This window comes from Solea senegalensis, linkage group LG2, assembly GCF_019176455.1.
Source record: "Solea senegalensis isolate Sse05_10M linkage group LG2, IFAPA_SoseM_1, whole genome shotgun sequence".
NCBI lineage: Eukaryota > Metazoa > Chordata > Actinopteri > Pleuronectiformes > Soleidae > Solea > Solea senegalensis.
In genome coordinates, this window is record NC_058022.1 from 289,911 (window position 1) to 304,047 (window position 14,137).

Here is a 14,137-nt window from a genome sequence, read left to right on the forward strand (position 1 = left end):
GTCAGTTGTTGTCGTGTCTGCTTGGACTTTTATCTCGAACTCCTTAGATTTGAAATCAGATGGAATTTGTTCAACATAATCTTCACTAACATCGTCTTTGGTGGAATCTGTGATTGTTGTACGTGTCTCTGCGTTGTCCTCGATGCTAACCCTGACACGTTGATCTCGTTCCTCAGAGAAGTCAGAGATGCTTTGGTTTTGTGTCTGTGATTGTGGACGTTGGACTTTGACTAACTTGTCTTTAAGTGAAACCACTTTGGACAAAACAGATTCAGGCACCGGAGATTTTTCTTCCTGTGATTCTTCATTTGCAAAGTCTTTTTGAATTTTAGGACGAGACACGTTTTCTGGAGGTTTCTCTTGTCTGACTTGTTTCTTTGAAAATGTTTTTTCTGTCTTTAATGAATAAAGAGTTTCTGAGGAATGAGATTGTTGCATCTCTGTGGTGTTTTCAGGGTTTTCACCCTCGAGAGGACAACCAGCGTTTTCTGAAGGTGTTTTGTCTTTTTCATCGGTTAAGTCTGGTTTTGTAACTAATAATTCAGGTTTATCTTGAGCTTTTATCAGTTGTTTTTTATCAGCAACGGTTTTTATTTCCCGACTTTGAGAAGCTTCTTTTGCATCTTTTTTAACACCGATTATTTCAGCGCTTGCTTTTTGAGATTCGGTTTCTGGGACAGGGAACTTTTCAACTCGCTGAACTTTATCCTGCAAACATTCACTTCCTGTCCTGACAACCTTTTCTTTAGTTTTGGTAACACGTCTCGTTTTAAGTCCTCGTGTCTTTGAACCCTCAGTAACAGATTCAGATTTCGTGTCATTGTCCTTGAGATTTATTTGATCTTTTTCTTTGTCTTCTTCCGAGGACACGCCCTCTGATGGGAGAATAACTGCGATCATCCGAGCTCCGGCTCTTTTCTCATCCCTTAAAAGACCAGTGCTGCCCCCTTGAGGACGGAAGAGTTTAAGAGGTAAAGAAAAGGCACCATGTGTCGGTGCCAAGATGTTAGAAGAAGACAAAAACAGACACAAAGTTGGAGTTAAAGGAGACAAAGACGTCCAAACGTTACAAAGACGACATCCTTTGAGGACAGGAAGACGTTTGGTTGTACCTTTTTCTGGTGTTTTTCCTTTGATCTCCACTTGTTTTTCGGGAAGAGAAGTGGGCGTGGTCACTGCCTTGGCTTCTGTTGCTTAGAAGACAATCAGTTGTTAACGCATGACGTTTAAGAGACAAAAGAAGAAAGATTTAAATCACAGAGAGGGTAAAAAAAGATTCCCCTTCAAAATATCACTGAAAACAAACGTGAGGATCCTGATCTGGATTCAAAAAAACAAAGACGTTCACTTCATACCTCTGTCGTGTGTTTGTGGGAAAACCCGTTTCCTCTCTGGTTCTGAAGCGACTGAGGGTTTTACGTCTTTGTGAACTTCCTTCTTCTGGAGTTCTGGTTCAGGTTTTGCTGCGACTGATTCAAACTCAGTCTGCCGCTCGATCTTCAGCTCAACGTCCGTTACTGATGCTTTAGGTTTGAGGTCAACGTCAGCTTTTATTTGAACCTTTGTCGTTAGAGCGTTCTGGTCAGGTTTTCTGTTGATCTCCTCCTGGACTATTTTCACGTCTTTAATGTTGACTTTAACTTTTCTATCTGTCTCAGTTTTCCTGGCTTTTTTCTCTGGCTTTTGCGTGGCTTTTATCTCGACTTCTGTCAATGTTTTGCTTGGTCTTCTTGATTCTGTGCTGATTAAAACTGGAGATTCCAGCTCAGTGTCTTTGGTTAAAGTCGCGTCATCTGCTCTGTCCTCTGCACTGTCCTCTGCTCTGTCCTCTGTTCTGTCCTCTGCTCTGTCTCTTGCGCGCATCTCTGTTTTAAACATTAACTCGCGTCCTTTTTTCGCTACGACACTCATTTCTTGTTGAGAAACCTGGTCTTTTGTCAGCGTCTCTATCGTCCTGCCAAACTTGCTCTCAGTTTGATCAGTTAAGGGTTGTTCGTGCAGAGTTGTGACAGATTTAATCTGCTGGATTACAGCTACACTTTGTTCGCTGCTCTTCGTCTTTAAAGCGTCAGTAACAGACGTCTCGCTCGGCTCAGTCGGCGGCTTCTCTCTCTGACTTAAGACGTTGACTTTTGACATTGACACAATGGTCTCGCTCAGAGGAGACACTTTGTCCTCGTAGGACACTTGGACGTGTTCCACCATGGCCTCTTCGTGTTCCCACACCTCCTCTGCAGGAGCCACTTCCTCAGCCACGTAGTGGACTTCCTGTTTCCTCCGAGCTCCTTCACGTAGCTCATTCTTAACTGCTGGATGTTTGTAAGAGTCGTTGAAGGATAGGCGTCATGTGGCGGCGCCAAGAAGTGACAACAAAACACAGAGTTGGTCAGTGATGTTAGACAGAGACGACACACAGATTAAGAGATTAAAAGGCTGCGGTTAAAGAACGTCATTGTGTTTCTGACGGTCTGTACCTTTCTCAGGAGCAGAGACTCGTTTCTCCGGCTCGACCTCAGTGGGATGAATCTTCTCAGGCTTCAACATTTCTTTATCTTTTGAAGAATCAGTTTGTTGTTTTTTAAATTAAATCCAAGATTGTTTTTTCAAAGAAAAGAATTCCGACAAAAACACACAGAAAACACAGAAGACGTAAGCAAACCCTGTGTGGGCGTGGCAACAGCTCAGTTTGTGACGTCCGATCTTTTTATTGATGTTCAAATTACGTCAACTTTGACCTGATTCAAACATTGCGATGTAGCATTTTCGTTGTTTGTTAATGATTTACCGACGATTAGCTGCTGCTACTTATCGTGAATAAGACCTGACAATGTCGGATCATCGCGATTTAAACTCTACATGTCTGAACTGTTGCTCACATGCTCAGCACAGGATGAAAGAGATGCGTTTATGTCTCAGCTGTACCTTTAAGAGGAGGTTCTGCCACTTCGCGTTTAGCTTTAGCTTCAGGCTCTGGTTTCCTCTCTTCTCTCGGAGGAACCTTCACAGGTTTCTTCTCAATGACTCTTTCCTCGGGACTCGGCACCTTCTTTGGAACCTCGTCCACTTTCCTCTCAGGTGCCGGTCCTTTCTCTGGAACCCTCTCGGGGGGTTTGACCTTCACCTCAGGTTTCTTCGCTTCTGTCTCAGGTAGTTTTTCAGGTGCCTTCGACACAGCGACCTCCTCGGTCACGTGAGGTTCTTTTTTCCGTGGCGTCTCCTCGGGAACTGGTTTAGGTTTGAGCATCGGAGCTTTAAGAGGGTTTGACACAAAGAAACATGCACAAGACTGTGAAGAAGAAGAAGAAGAAGTGCTGACGCACGAAAGACGAGGAGCATTCAACACCACAGGGAAGAATTTACTCAAATTATCTGCCCTGAAGGTGGCGCTACAGCCACAAGATGAATCCAGCAAAGTACAGGAAGTGAGCGAGCCGCCATTACTGCGGTGAATGAGGTTTTTTAAACTTTAACTGTTTCTGTGTATCAGACGATTCCGATAAACATGAAATAAGCCAATCATTCTCATCAATTATGGGATGGTTCTGGTTTTTCTTTTTTATGATTTGCTCCAAATCCAATAATTTACCGTCGTGATTCATCGTGAGGTTTCTCAGCCAATTTTAAATGATTTTGTAAGGATTTAATGAATCAATGGATAAAAGTGGGTGGAGTTACTGTTGCACTCTATGGGATCAAGTATTTCCATAAATGTATGTTATAAACAATAAAAACTTAGATTTGAATCTGGGTAGAAGTAGATGTGTACCCGCAGTACCACCTCAGTCCACCAGGGGGCAGCAGCCCACACTGGAGTCAGTGGTCGAACTGTAAAATTTGAATGATGAACATTCATAACATTCTTCTGTCAATAATGCGGGCGGAGCCGCAGTAATGAGGGCAGGACTTGTTTTTGTTACTTTGAGTTAGAAACAGAAATCGGAGCACGTCACCCTGAGATCGTTACCTTTGTCTTTCTTCACCGCTTCGTCTTTGGCGGTGACGACAGTGGCGACCGGTTTCTTGGCAGCTTCTGGACGCTCGGACACTTTTTCCTCCACGGGAACTTTAAAGAGCATCAGTGACAAACGTTAGAGGCTCAAAAGAGAAGAACGAGCAGGAAGCAGCACTCTGAGTGAGTGTAAGGAAGTGACGCAGGTTAGACGTTAAGACTTGACACGGCACAGAAGACGTTAGAGATGTAGGGTAAGAGTTTTAGTGTGAGCAGCAGCAGAGTCGTGATCATCCACAGGTACCTTTAGCTGCCACCGGCTTCTTCTTCTGTGGTGCTTCTTCTTCACTCTGCAGCTTCTGTGGGGCCACCGGTGCCGCCACCTTCTTCTGAGCTGGAGGTTCTGGTTCTTTAAGAGAACACGTCACTTGTCAAACATTTGAAACTGAGACAGTTGCTGTTGTTTCACAGCTCAAAACCAGAAGAGACGTTCAGACAGACAGACGGACAGACCCACACACCACCAAAGCTGCAGAAGTGTTAAAGAGTTTTTGTGCTAACTGTTCTAAGCTAATGTCAGGCAACAAGTAAAGACAGACTCCTGCACTGCGTCTCCACCGCAGCTGCTCTACCTTTCTTCGCGGGTTCCTTCATGGCAGGTGTTGGCTCTGGTTTGGCCTTTGAAGGTTCTGGTTTCGGCACCTTGGGTTTCTTCACCACGGGCTCAGGTTTGGGAACTGTGGCAGGTTCTGGCTTAACTTTAGCCGGCTCAGGTTTAGGCACCACTGCTGCTTTAGGTTTCAGTTTCTCTGGTTCTGGTTCAGTCACCGCCGGTTCAGGCTCGACTTTTGCCAGCTTTGGTTTTGCAGCTTCTTCAGGGACTTAAAGTCAGACACAGTTAAAGTCAAAGATTTGCTTCCGTGTTTGAAGCTCGACAGTAAAGACGTTTGTACATGAGACAAAAATAAAGACACAAACCAAGCAAGAAATACCTTTAGTCGGGGGCGTGGTCGGCTTCTTCACCGGTGCCGGCTTAGCTTCGGGCTCCAGCTCCTTCTTTGCTGGTTTGGGTTCAGGTTCTGCTTTGGGAGCTGGAGTGGTCTTTGGCTTAGCTTCAGGCTTGGGTTCAGATTCAGGTTTGGCTGTAGGCGCCACCTTTTTGGGCTCTGCTGGCACCTGAGGTTTGGCCTCATCTTCAAGTAGGTAAGACAGACAGTGGCTAATGTTAGCATGAAGTGGTGCTAGCATGGTTAAGTAAAAAGAGGCGTTCAGAAGAGCGGACGACGCTGAACTGACGTGGAGAACAAATGTGACAGACAGGAAGAGGTGAGACGCTACATAGCAGCAACAAGTTAACGGACGCTAACCTTTCTGTGGCACTCCGGGCTTTTTATCGGGCAGAGACGGCGCGGCAGTTGGTTTCTTCACCTCCTCTGCTTCTTTGAAGACACAGTCAAACACTCAGTGAAGTAGAGACGTAAAGAGAAGATGAAGGGATGAATGTGAACAAGCACACGTTCATCGTTTGTACCTGTGACAGCAGGAGCTTCCTTCTTCTCTGGGACTGAAACCACAGGAACCTTCTCCTCCACCGGCTTCCTCAGCACTTCTTCACATTGTCATTAAAATGTCAGACATTAAAGAGACAGTTCAGGTTTTTGAGCCCCCCCTGTCTGAGACCAGCGACTTCACAAGAGACTCGTGGAATAAAATGTACATAAGTTTAAGTTTCTCTGATTTTCTCTCTGAGGTTTGGTGTGAGAGAGTGAGATAAAGACACGATCATGTGATGTAGATAAAGACGCGATCATGTGACGGAGATAAAGACGCGATCATGTGACGCAGATAAAGACGCGATCGTGTGACGTAGATAAAGACGCGATCGTGTGACACAGATAAAGATGCGATCATGTGATGTAGAGATCGTAGAAACTTTTACGACACAAGTCTCTTGCTACATGGCTAAAATCTGTTTTTTGGCAGCCATGTTGTCACTGAGGCGGAGCCTCTGAGTCTCAGGCTTCTCAAACAAAAACACTTAAAAAAAATGAAGCTTTAAGAGAAGTCTCAGGGTGAAAGGTCACACACACACACACACACAAAGATTGAAAGAGTGTATCATCAGTACCTTCTCGTGGCGTCGGCTCCTTCACAGCTGCTTTCAGCTTCTCTTCAGGCTTTTTCTCTTCAACTTTAGGAACTTGAAAAGACACAAGTGTGTTAAGTGTGTGTGCGCATGTGTGAGTGTGTGTGCGTGTAAATGTTTGTGTGCGTGTGCAGCAAAGAAGCGCAGAAACTCAACTGCTGACGACGAAACAGTAACAAAGACACAGAGTAAAGATGTTAGCAGCAGCAGCTTCTTACCTTTGGTCGGTGTCTGTTCTCTCACTTCAACTCTACGTGTCTCCACCTTCTCCTCAACGACAACACGATCAGCAGCTGAGATTAAACACACACACAGGGTCATCTTCATCGTCATCATCTTCTTCATCAGTTCATATAAACAATGAAACTGAGCTTCTGCTCAGAGCTGCTGAAAAACTCAACGTGACAGACACTGTGTAATCTGTAGTTTCATCTGAAGTCTGCAGTATCTATAATGTAATCTGTAATCTATAGTGTAATACGTAATCTGAAGTATCTATAATGTAATTTGTAATATATATTGTAATCTATTGTGTAATATGTAATCTGGAGTATCAAAAATAAGTATCTGTTGAGTAATCTGCAGTAAAACCTCTAGCATAATCTGCAATACGTTGTGTAACCTGCAGTTTCATCTATAATCTGTAATCTGCAATGTAATGTACAGTGTAAAATGCAGTAAAACTGTAATCTGTAGTGTCATCCACATATGTAGTTTGCAGTATGTCTAATGTAACCTGTAATCTGCAGAATAATCTATTGTGTCATCTGTAGTGTACATTTTAATCTGAAACCTATGGTGTACTCTGCAATAATCTACAGTGTCATCAATGACTGTATGTAAACTAGATTGTAATCTGCAGTATAATCTATATTTTAATGTGTATTCTAGAATAATCTGACGTGAAATGTGTGGTGTCATCCATAATACAATCTGCAGCTCATCTGTAAAACTGAAAACTGTAATCTGAACTGAGTAATCTGTAAATAAAGACCAAAAACACACACACACACACACACACACACTCAGATGTGTTACCTTTTGGTTTGAGAACCTTTTGTGTTTGTTTGGTTTCTTCAGTCCAGCTCTGAAACTCGACTGTGATCAAACAACAACAAAAAAGAGGCTTCACAGTGAAGATTTGAACAACAACAGCAACATCAACAACAATAACAACAACAAGCACAACAACAACAACAGCAACAACAGCAACGACGACTACGACAACAACAGCAACAACAACAACAACAGCTGAAGAAAGAAAAGATGTAGAAAAAAGAAATGAAACATCACACGTTCATGTGTAAAATTAAAGGTCTAATAAGCGACAACAGATGCCTGAAGCTGCAGTGACTGGGTCTGACCACCAGGGAGCAGAATATCACTGTGCTCAACAGTGACAACCAGTGGAGCTTGAGGGTATTGCATATTGGACCTTAATTAATGTTTACTAAGCAACAATTTATTATGAAGAGTGAAAAAAGAAGAATGTTTAAAGAGGACGTGACAGGGTGAAGGTGAAATGATGAATGCAGATTCAGGTTAAAAAACAACTGTGGTCAAATTAACTTGAAAAAAATTAATCTGCACGGTTAAAAATCCTCTAATCTTTGTTTTTGTAACATGAGTTTTAATCTGCAGCATTTTCTAATCTGAATGTATGTTTTTGTTTCTATTTCACTGTGTTTGACCCAGATCTGCTCAAAGTGTTGCGATGGTTCTGATGATGATGATGATGGTGGTGGAGAGAACGAGAAGAAGAAGAAGAAGAAGAGAAGCATCTGTACCTCGCTGCTCCACCTCCAGCTCCTCATACGAGAATTCAGCTGAGGTTTTAAAAAAGAACAAGATTTGTTTTTGTTTCCATCAAAAAGAACAAAGACGTTAGTGTGACACACACACACACACACACTCGTGTTGTGAGCGCCCTCTGCTGCTGAGAACCACATGTTCACGTCTTTATCTCAGTGTTAGACTGAAGTTTGTAAAGCACTCACTCTCCCACACCAAAGCTCATAGAGAAAATCAGTGATTTTAACATCACACACACACACACAGCAATTGTTGATCCACTGCTGCCTCCATCATTAAGTTCAAATGTCTAATTTTGTCACTTCAGTGTTTGAAATCCTTCATTCAAATTAACCTCAGTGACACAAAGTGACCACACGAGGCAGCAGAGGACCAGCAGCTCCTGTGTGTGTGATGTTAAAATCACTGGTTTTCTCTCTGGGCTTTGGTGCGGGAGAGTGAGTGCTTTACAAACTTCAGTTTCCTGAACTATCTGTGTCTTATGCTGCTTCTCAGCAGCAGGGGGCGCTCACAGCACAGTCAGTACCTCATATAATCACTTATCCCTTGAGTTCAATGACATATGAAGTGTCACAAACACAAACAAGTACCTCTTTGTTCGGCTTTTTCTTCGTAATAGAACTCAGAAGATTCTTTAAAAGACAGAATACGTATTTGTTTTAGGATAAAGTCTAATATCTGATTAGAAAGTCAATTATTTAGATTCCTAAAGATTTAGATGAATTAGAAGTTAATTTATTCATTCTAAATGTATATAATATAATCAGTTTTACCTTGGATTGCCATGGATGAGGGCATGTCAGGCCTCTGGATGGACGTGTCAGGAACATCTGAAGCAAATGAAACGAGACTCATCAGGGTCACGTGACCAAGTGTTTTTAACAATTCTATATTAACGGTCGACTTTGAGGAAAATCCTCTTGTTCTGCAGCTTTAAGCATTTTTTTTCTTCAGTCTATTTCCTGCGTTATGCTAATGTTAACCCACATGCTAGCTTGCGTTGTGGCTGCCTGCAGTGATGATTTTCTCATGACTTTCACGTTAAACATTCAAAACTGATACCAAACTTTGGTTCCGTTAGCATGAGCTTTAGCCAAATACACAAAACCGACAAAAAGATATATTTGTATCTTAACTGTTAACAGCTAGCATCACTTAGCCACAGTTTTTATTTGTTCCGTTTGTCAAACTACTCTAACAATAACCTTAATTATGTTAATTAGATTATAAGGCAAGGTGTCTGTAGGTACATTGACCAACAGTCAGTGCTCTTTGTGCTGTGCTGTGCTAAGCTAAGCTAAGTTAAGCTTCTTGTCTGACAAAAAAACTGACATATTATTGCAATAAATAAGATTGTTATAAATCACTAACAACATTTTCATGTTCACGATTTTCAAAATAATGTGAATTCCCTCCAATAAACTGAACGTGGATGATTTTTATTTTGATGTGTGATCAAATCGTATCTTTCCACAGAACAAGAGGATTTTCCAGGAAGTCTCAGGTGAAAACTTACCTGTTGGCACCATCGCTAATTCAATTTCTGTGGAGACAAGAGGGAGAGAGTGAACAAAGGGTTAAAGACTCAAACACACAAAAACAAAACAGAACAGAAAAGGTGGCGTCTGACTAAAAACTGTACCTTTGCCAGACAAATAAAGCTCAGCTGTGCTCTTAGCCTCTCCTCTGGGCTCCAACCTCACAATCACTGAGTACACGCCTACATGGGATTAGTAATGAAGACGTTTAACACTCAAGGCACAAAAAACAATCAGAAAAAAAAAATCTACAGGGCTTTGTGCTGGGCCTTTGGGCCTGGATGGCGCTCTACACACCTTCGTCTTCAATGGTCACATTTCGGATGACCATGAAATGTCTTCGGCCCTCGCTTGTGAAGTTGTACTTAGTGCTTTCTTTCAGTTCCCAGGTGTCTTTGTACCATGAAACGATCGCGTTGTCAAAGGACACCTCGCACTCAAAGGTGGCCGACTGCCGCTCGTTGACTTCAACATTGTGGATGCGTTTGGTGAAATGAATTTGCTCAGCTAAAACAGATAAAGACGTGAATGGGTAAACGTACGTTCTGGCATCACAACTGGGAATGCAAGACAGCAACTGACCGCTAACAGCCAACACGGTTAGAAATGATGATGATGTTTTTGGGATAGTTAATTTGGATTGTTTGTTGGGAGGAGGGTGGATTTGAGTGGAGACAGATGTGAGAGGACAACAAACGAGACGATGGTGGACGTTTCTACGAGATGATCCAGGAGAGGAGAGGAGTAAAGGATGTTAAGACAGAGGAGGAAAAATCCCAGAAGAAAGAGGGAAAAAAGAAGATCAATCCAACTCTTCGACGTTAGTTTGAGAGTTTGATGAGTTGACACGTAAGAGGTTAGTGAACGGGTAGAACATCCACCACGTCTACAAAGTTGCAGGAAGGTTTCCAGGTACAAACCTTCCACCCAGAGGTCGGCCGTTGACTCCAGATGCTGGTACCTGCAGGTGTATCGACCCTGGTCTTCCTGCTTCAGGTCTCTGATCAGAAGCTTCTGAACCTTGTGTTTCACCTCAGACGTGTACCTGCCCTTCATCTCTAACTGCTTGCCATTTTTAAACCACTGAGCCTCTACATTAGGGATGGACAACTGACAAGACAGAGTACACGACTGTCCTTCCTTACCCGATGTGTCTTCCAGGTGCTTTTCAACCTCCGCTTCTGGAAGACAACAAAAGGCACAACAGTTAGTTAATCAACTCGATGGATAACAATCATCAGAGAGGTGAAAAAGCACTGTCCCCACCATGTGACCATGTTTTGTACTGACCCATGACGGTGAGCTTGGCACTGGAGATGTGTGGCCCACAAACCACCCGGTAGTTGCCCTGATCGGACGACCGGCACTTCTTGATCTTGAGCAGGTGTCGGTCGCCGCTGATGCTGATGTCGTACTTGTCGCTGGTGTCCAGTTTCTGCGTGCCCTTGTACCAGGACAAAGTGATCTCTGGATAGTTGATCTTGATCTCGCACTCAAACATCACCTCTTTGCTGGAAAAGACGGTCTGATCGGCAATGTCCTTCACCACCGTGACAGGCTACGGGAACAACAGAGGCCATTAGCCAAAGAAACACCAGAGCTCTCAGATTCACACTGTAGGCGGGGTGGTTTTAACGCCAGCTGCTATCACTGTATCACAGACATCACACAGATTCTGTTTCAAATGCTCCATGTGACACATATCACTCTAAGTCTTAAGCTTTGAACTTTATTTAAAGGAAACTTTGACAATATTTTGATGTCAAAGTCAATCAGCACTGAGACTCATGTAATGTTTGAGGAGGTTGGACAACCTGCTAACTTCTGAAAATTTGCTCAAGAATAAGCCGTCAGATATTAGTCACTTCAACAGTTTGGTATTTTCCATAGTTTCCATTTTGTTCGTGCACATGACTGTGACTCAGAGTCTGTCTCTGAATGTCCTAACGACTCAAGGACGGACGGTGAATGTCTCCTGACCTCTGTGCGCTCCATCCTCTTCTGCAGGTCGGCCACCAGCCGGGCCATGTCCTCGTCTGACTCTCTGTCTCCACGTTCCAGTTCCTGTCAACAGCAACATTTGTGAGAACAACGTCTGCAGACAAACACACCAGAGACTCTCTGACCGTGCAGGACTTTACCGGTCTCACTCCACTTTCTTCAGCTTTCTCCTTCTTCAGCTGCTCGATGGCCTGCAGCAGGCCACGATAGTCTGTGATGCCGTACATTCGGGCGTATTTCTCGTACTCTTTGGGGTCCACGTTCCTCAACAGCTCAACAATGTCAATGTCCTTCTCCTCCTTTGGACTCTTCTGCTTCGATGGTGTTCTGAGGACAAAAACAAAGTAAACATCTTCAGACAAGGGACAGGACAATATGCAAATTGTTGATGGTGGATTTCCATTATCAGAGTCTGTGAGATGCCTTGTAGCACACCAACATACAATCCTGGTGATTTATTTTGAAGTGACAGAAAAGTGATTTTAAGATGAACCTTGTATAACTTTGTAACTGTCATATTAACGTCGAACTCACTTCTTCAGTTTGGCACGCAGGTCTCCCTCCAGAAGTGCCTCCCCTTTCTTTTCGTTCACATGCATGTCAGCACTGGACTCGATCTCGCCGTGCTTGTTGGAGGCGACACACCTGTACTGACCCGAGTCCGACTTGGTCACCTCCCTGATCTCCAGTTTTGCCTCTTGACCCTTCTGCTCAATGGAGATCCGGCCACCGTGTGTGATCTGCCTCCACTTCCCCTTCATCCACTTCACGTTTGGGATGGGGTCGCCGCCCACTTTGGCAATGAAGGTGGCGGTTCCCTCTGAGGACGAGCAGGTGGAGGGTTCAGGTGACTGTGTGTGGAACTGTATGTGGTGTGTTGTGATGTGTGAGTTGTGTGTGAGTCTCACTCTCAGTGACGTGGGTAGATTTTGGCTCCTCGATGAAGAACAGGTTGTCCAGTTTTTTGGTTGGAGCTGTGGCTGGAGCCTCGGCGGGAGCCGGAGCTGCTCCTGGTTTCTCTGTAACGCAACAGCAACATTTTCAATTTTCAAATTCATTCCACCAAATTTTCAAACACGCAAATATCATGTGATCACTGACAAACTGCTCTGATCCGACTCTGAAGTGACTTTAAATGACCTGAATGACGTTTCCTCACCTTTCACAGTGACTTTGGCTTTGCAGAACTCGCTGCCTGTGTCATTGGTGGCCTTGCAGAGATAATCGCCGGCGTCATGTCTGGAGGCGGGGCTAATTTCCAGGCAGGCAGTCCCATCGGAGAAGCTGATCCTGGTGCTGCCAGCCGATGTCAGGTCCTTCCTGTCTTTCATCCACTGGATCTTCAGAGGAGCGGAACCACAGACGTGACACCTGAGGCTCAGCTTCTCGCCCTCGTCCACCGTCACCGGTTTGAGCGGAACGTCGAAGACCGGAGGCTTCTTAGCCTCTGCAGGGGAGAGAGAGAGAGGCAAAAAGAGAGAGAGCGAGAGAGAGGCAGAGAGAGGGAGGGGGGGAAAGCTCTTCAGATATATTGGCAAAAAGTCGATCAATAAATAGTGAGAAGTGAACCATCGTCTGTATTGCCAGTGTATGAAGTTTCACTAAAACCAACCTGAGATTCCCACGGTGACATCACAGGAAGTTCTTCCAGCTTCGTTTGAGGCGTGGCATGTGTACCTGCCGCTGTCACTCAGGTGGCAGCTCTTGATGCACAGCACGGCCACATTGCTCTTGAAGCTGATGTCGTACTTGTCGGAGCTGAGTATCTCCATGTCGTCTTTGAACCAGCTGATGGACATGGGCTGCGAGCCGGTCAGTCGTCCCTCCATCTTCACCAGTTTTCCCTCGGTGTCCTCGATGTGCTCCGACGGCTTCTTGGTGAACATTGGAGGGTTTTTCCGCTCTGAAAACGAGACAGTGGCCAGCAGTGAGAAGAGGAAGCTGATGATTCAGCACACAAAGAAATGCCCGTGAATGGGCTTCGGTGTTAATGAAGGCTGAGGTGATGTGGGGGCGTGGCCTGGGTTAAAATACCTTTGACCGTGACGTCAGAGGAACAAGAGTCCTTCCCCATGTCGTTAGAGGCGTGGCAGAAATATCTGCCCGTGTCTGATTTATCTGCCTTCACGATGGTTAGGTGGGGCGTGTTCTCCACACAGCTCATCTTATAATTCCCGCCAGAGCGGATATCTTTGTGGTCTTTGGACCATGTGACTTTGATGGGGGCGGAGCCAGTCATGTGACATTCCAGCTCAACGCTGTCACCCACCGTCACGTCCTGTGGTGACAACTTCCTGTCAAATACTGGAGGGTACCGTGGTTCTGCAGGTCCGTGACCGAGTGGGAGGAGGATGAGAAGAAGACAAGAAGAAGATGACGACAACAACAAAGACATGTTCAGAAGAATTAATGTCAGTAAACAGATGTTTCTCTGTGTTTATTTACCAACTCTTTCATCTCCCGTTATTTCTGGACCCATGTGAGTTTAAAGACCAATGTAAGATGTTAGTAATGCAGTTAGTGATGTGTTCCTTGTTTGAGTCATAATGTTTACTAAGTTACTAACATGGTTTTTGATGAATGTCTGTATTTTTGTATCTTCTGAACGTTTATGTATATACATATATATACAAACCAGATGACGTTGGAATACGGACAATTTATATTAACATTTAATAGTTAGTGATAGTG

The 14,137-nt window shown here is 44.2% G+C and overlaps 2 protein-coding genes across 2 annotated transcripts in view; both read right to left on the reverse strand.

Annotated features, from left to right (window-relative positions):
• The window catches only part of ttn.2 (titin, tandem duplicate 2), a 174,516-nt gene that overhangs the window by 107,998 nt on the left and 52,381 nt on the right, over positions 1-14,137 (reverse strand). Inside the window, exons 72-93 of the mRNA XM_044053428.1 lie at positions 13,481-13,768; positions 13,059-13,349; positions 12,606-12,893; positions 12,355-12,465; positions 11,981-12,266; positions 11,587-11,773; positions 11,426-11,509; positions 10,736-11,003; positions 10,366-10,626; positions 9,743-9,952; positions 9,550-9,627; positions 9,424-9,450; positions 8,681-8,737; positions 8,498-8,539; positions 7,883-7,921; positions 7,134-7,193; positions 6,314-6,388; positions 6,078-6,149; positions 5,481-5,558; positions 5,317-5,388; positions 4,942-5,142; positions 4,582-4,830 (exon numbers count right to left, since the gene is read on the reverse strand). Coding sequence (XP_043909363.1) covers positions 4,582-4,830; positions 4,942-5,142; positions 5,317-5,388; positions 5,481-5,558; positions 6,078-6,149; positions 6,314-6,388; positions 7,134-7,193; positions 7,883-7,921; positions 8,498-8,539; positions 8,681-8,737; positions 9,424-9,450; positions 9,550-9,627; positions 9,743-9,952; positions 10,366-10,626; positions 10,736-11,003; positions 11,426-11,509; positions 11,587-11,773; positions 11,981-12,266; positions 12,355-12,465; positions 12,606-12,893; positions 13,059-13,349; positions 13,481-13,768 — 3,324 coding nt within the window. The remainder of the gene's footprint in view (positions 1-4,581; positions 4,831-4,941; positions 5,143-5,316; positions 5,389-5,480; positions 5,559-6,077; positions 6,150-6,313; positions 6,389-7,133; positions 7,194-7,882; positions 7,922-8,497; positions 8,540-8,680; positions 8,738-9,423; positions 9,451-9,549; positions 9,628-9,742; positions 9,953-10,365; positions 10,627-10,735; positions 11,004-11,425; positions 11,510-11,586; positions 11,774-11,980; positions 12,267-12,354; positions 12,466-12,605; positions 12,894-13,058; positions 13,350-13,480; positions 13,769-14,137) is intronic.
• Positions 2,764-4,150, reverse strand: LOC122787096 (neurofilament heavy polypeptide-like). The gene is made up of 2 exons (XM_044053674.1): positions 3,965-4,150; positions 2,764-3,249 (listed from the first exon to the last, which is right to left on the reverse strand). The coding sequence occupies exons 1-2, from the start codon at positions 4,074-4,076 to the stop codon at positions 2,906-2,908; spliced, it is 456 nt and encodes a 151-aa protein (XP_043909609.1). The 5' UTR covers positions 4,077-4,150; the 3' UTR covers positions 2,764-2,905.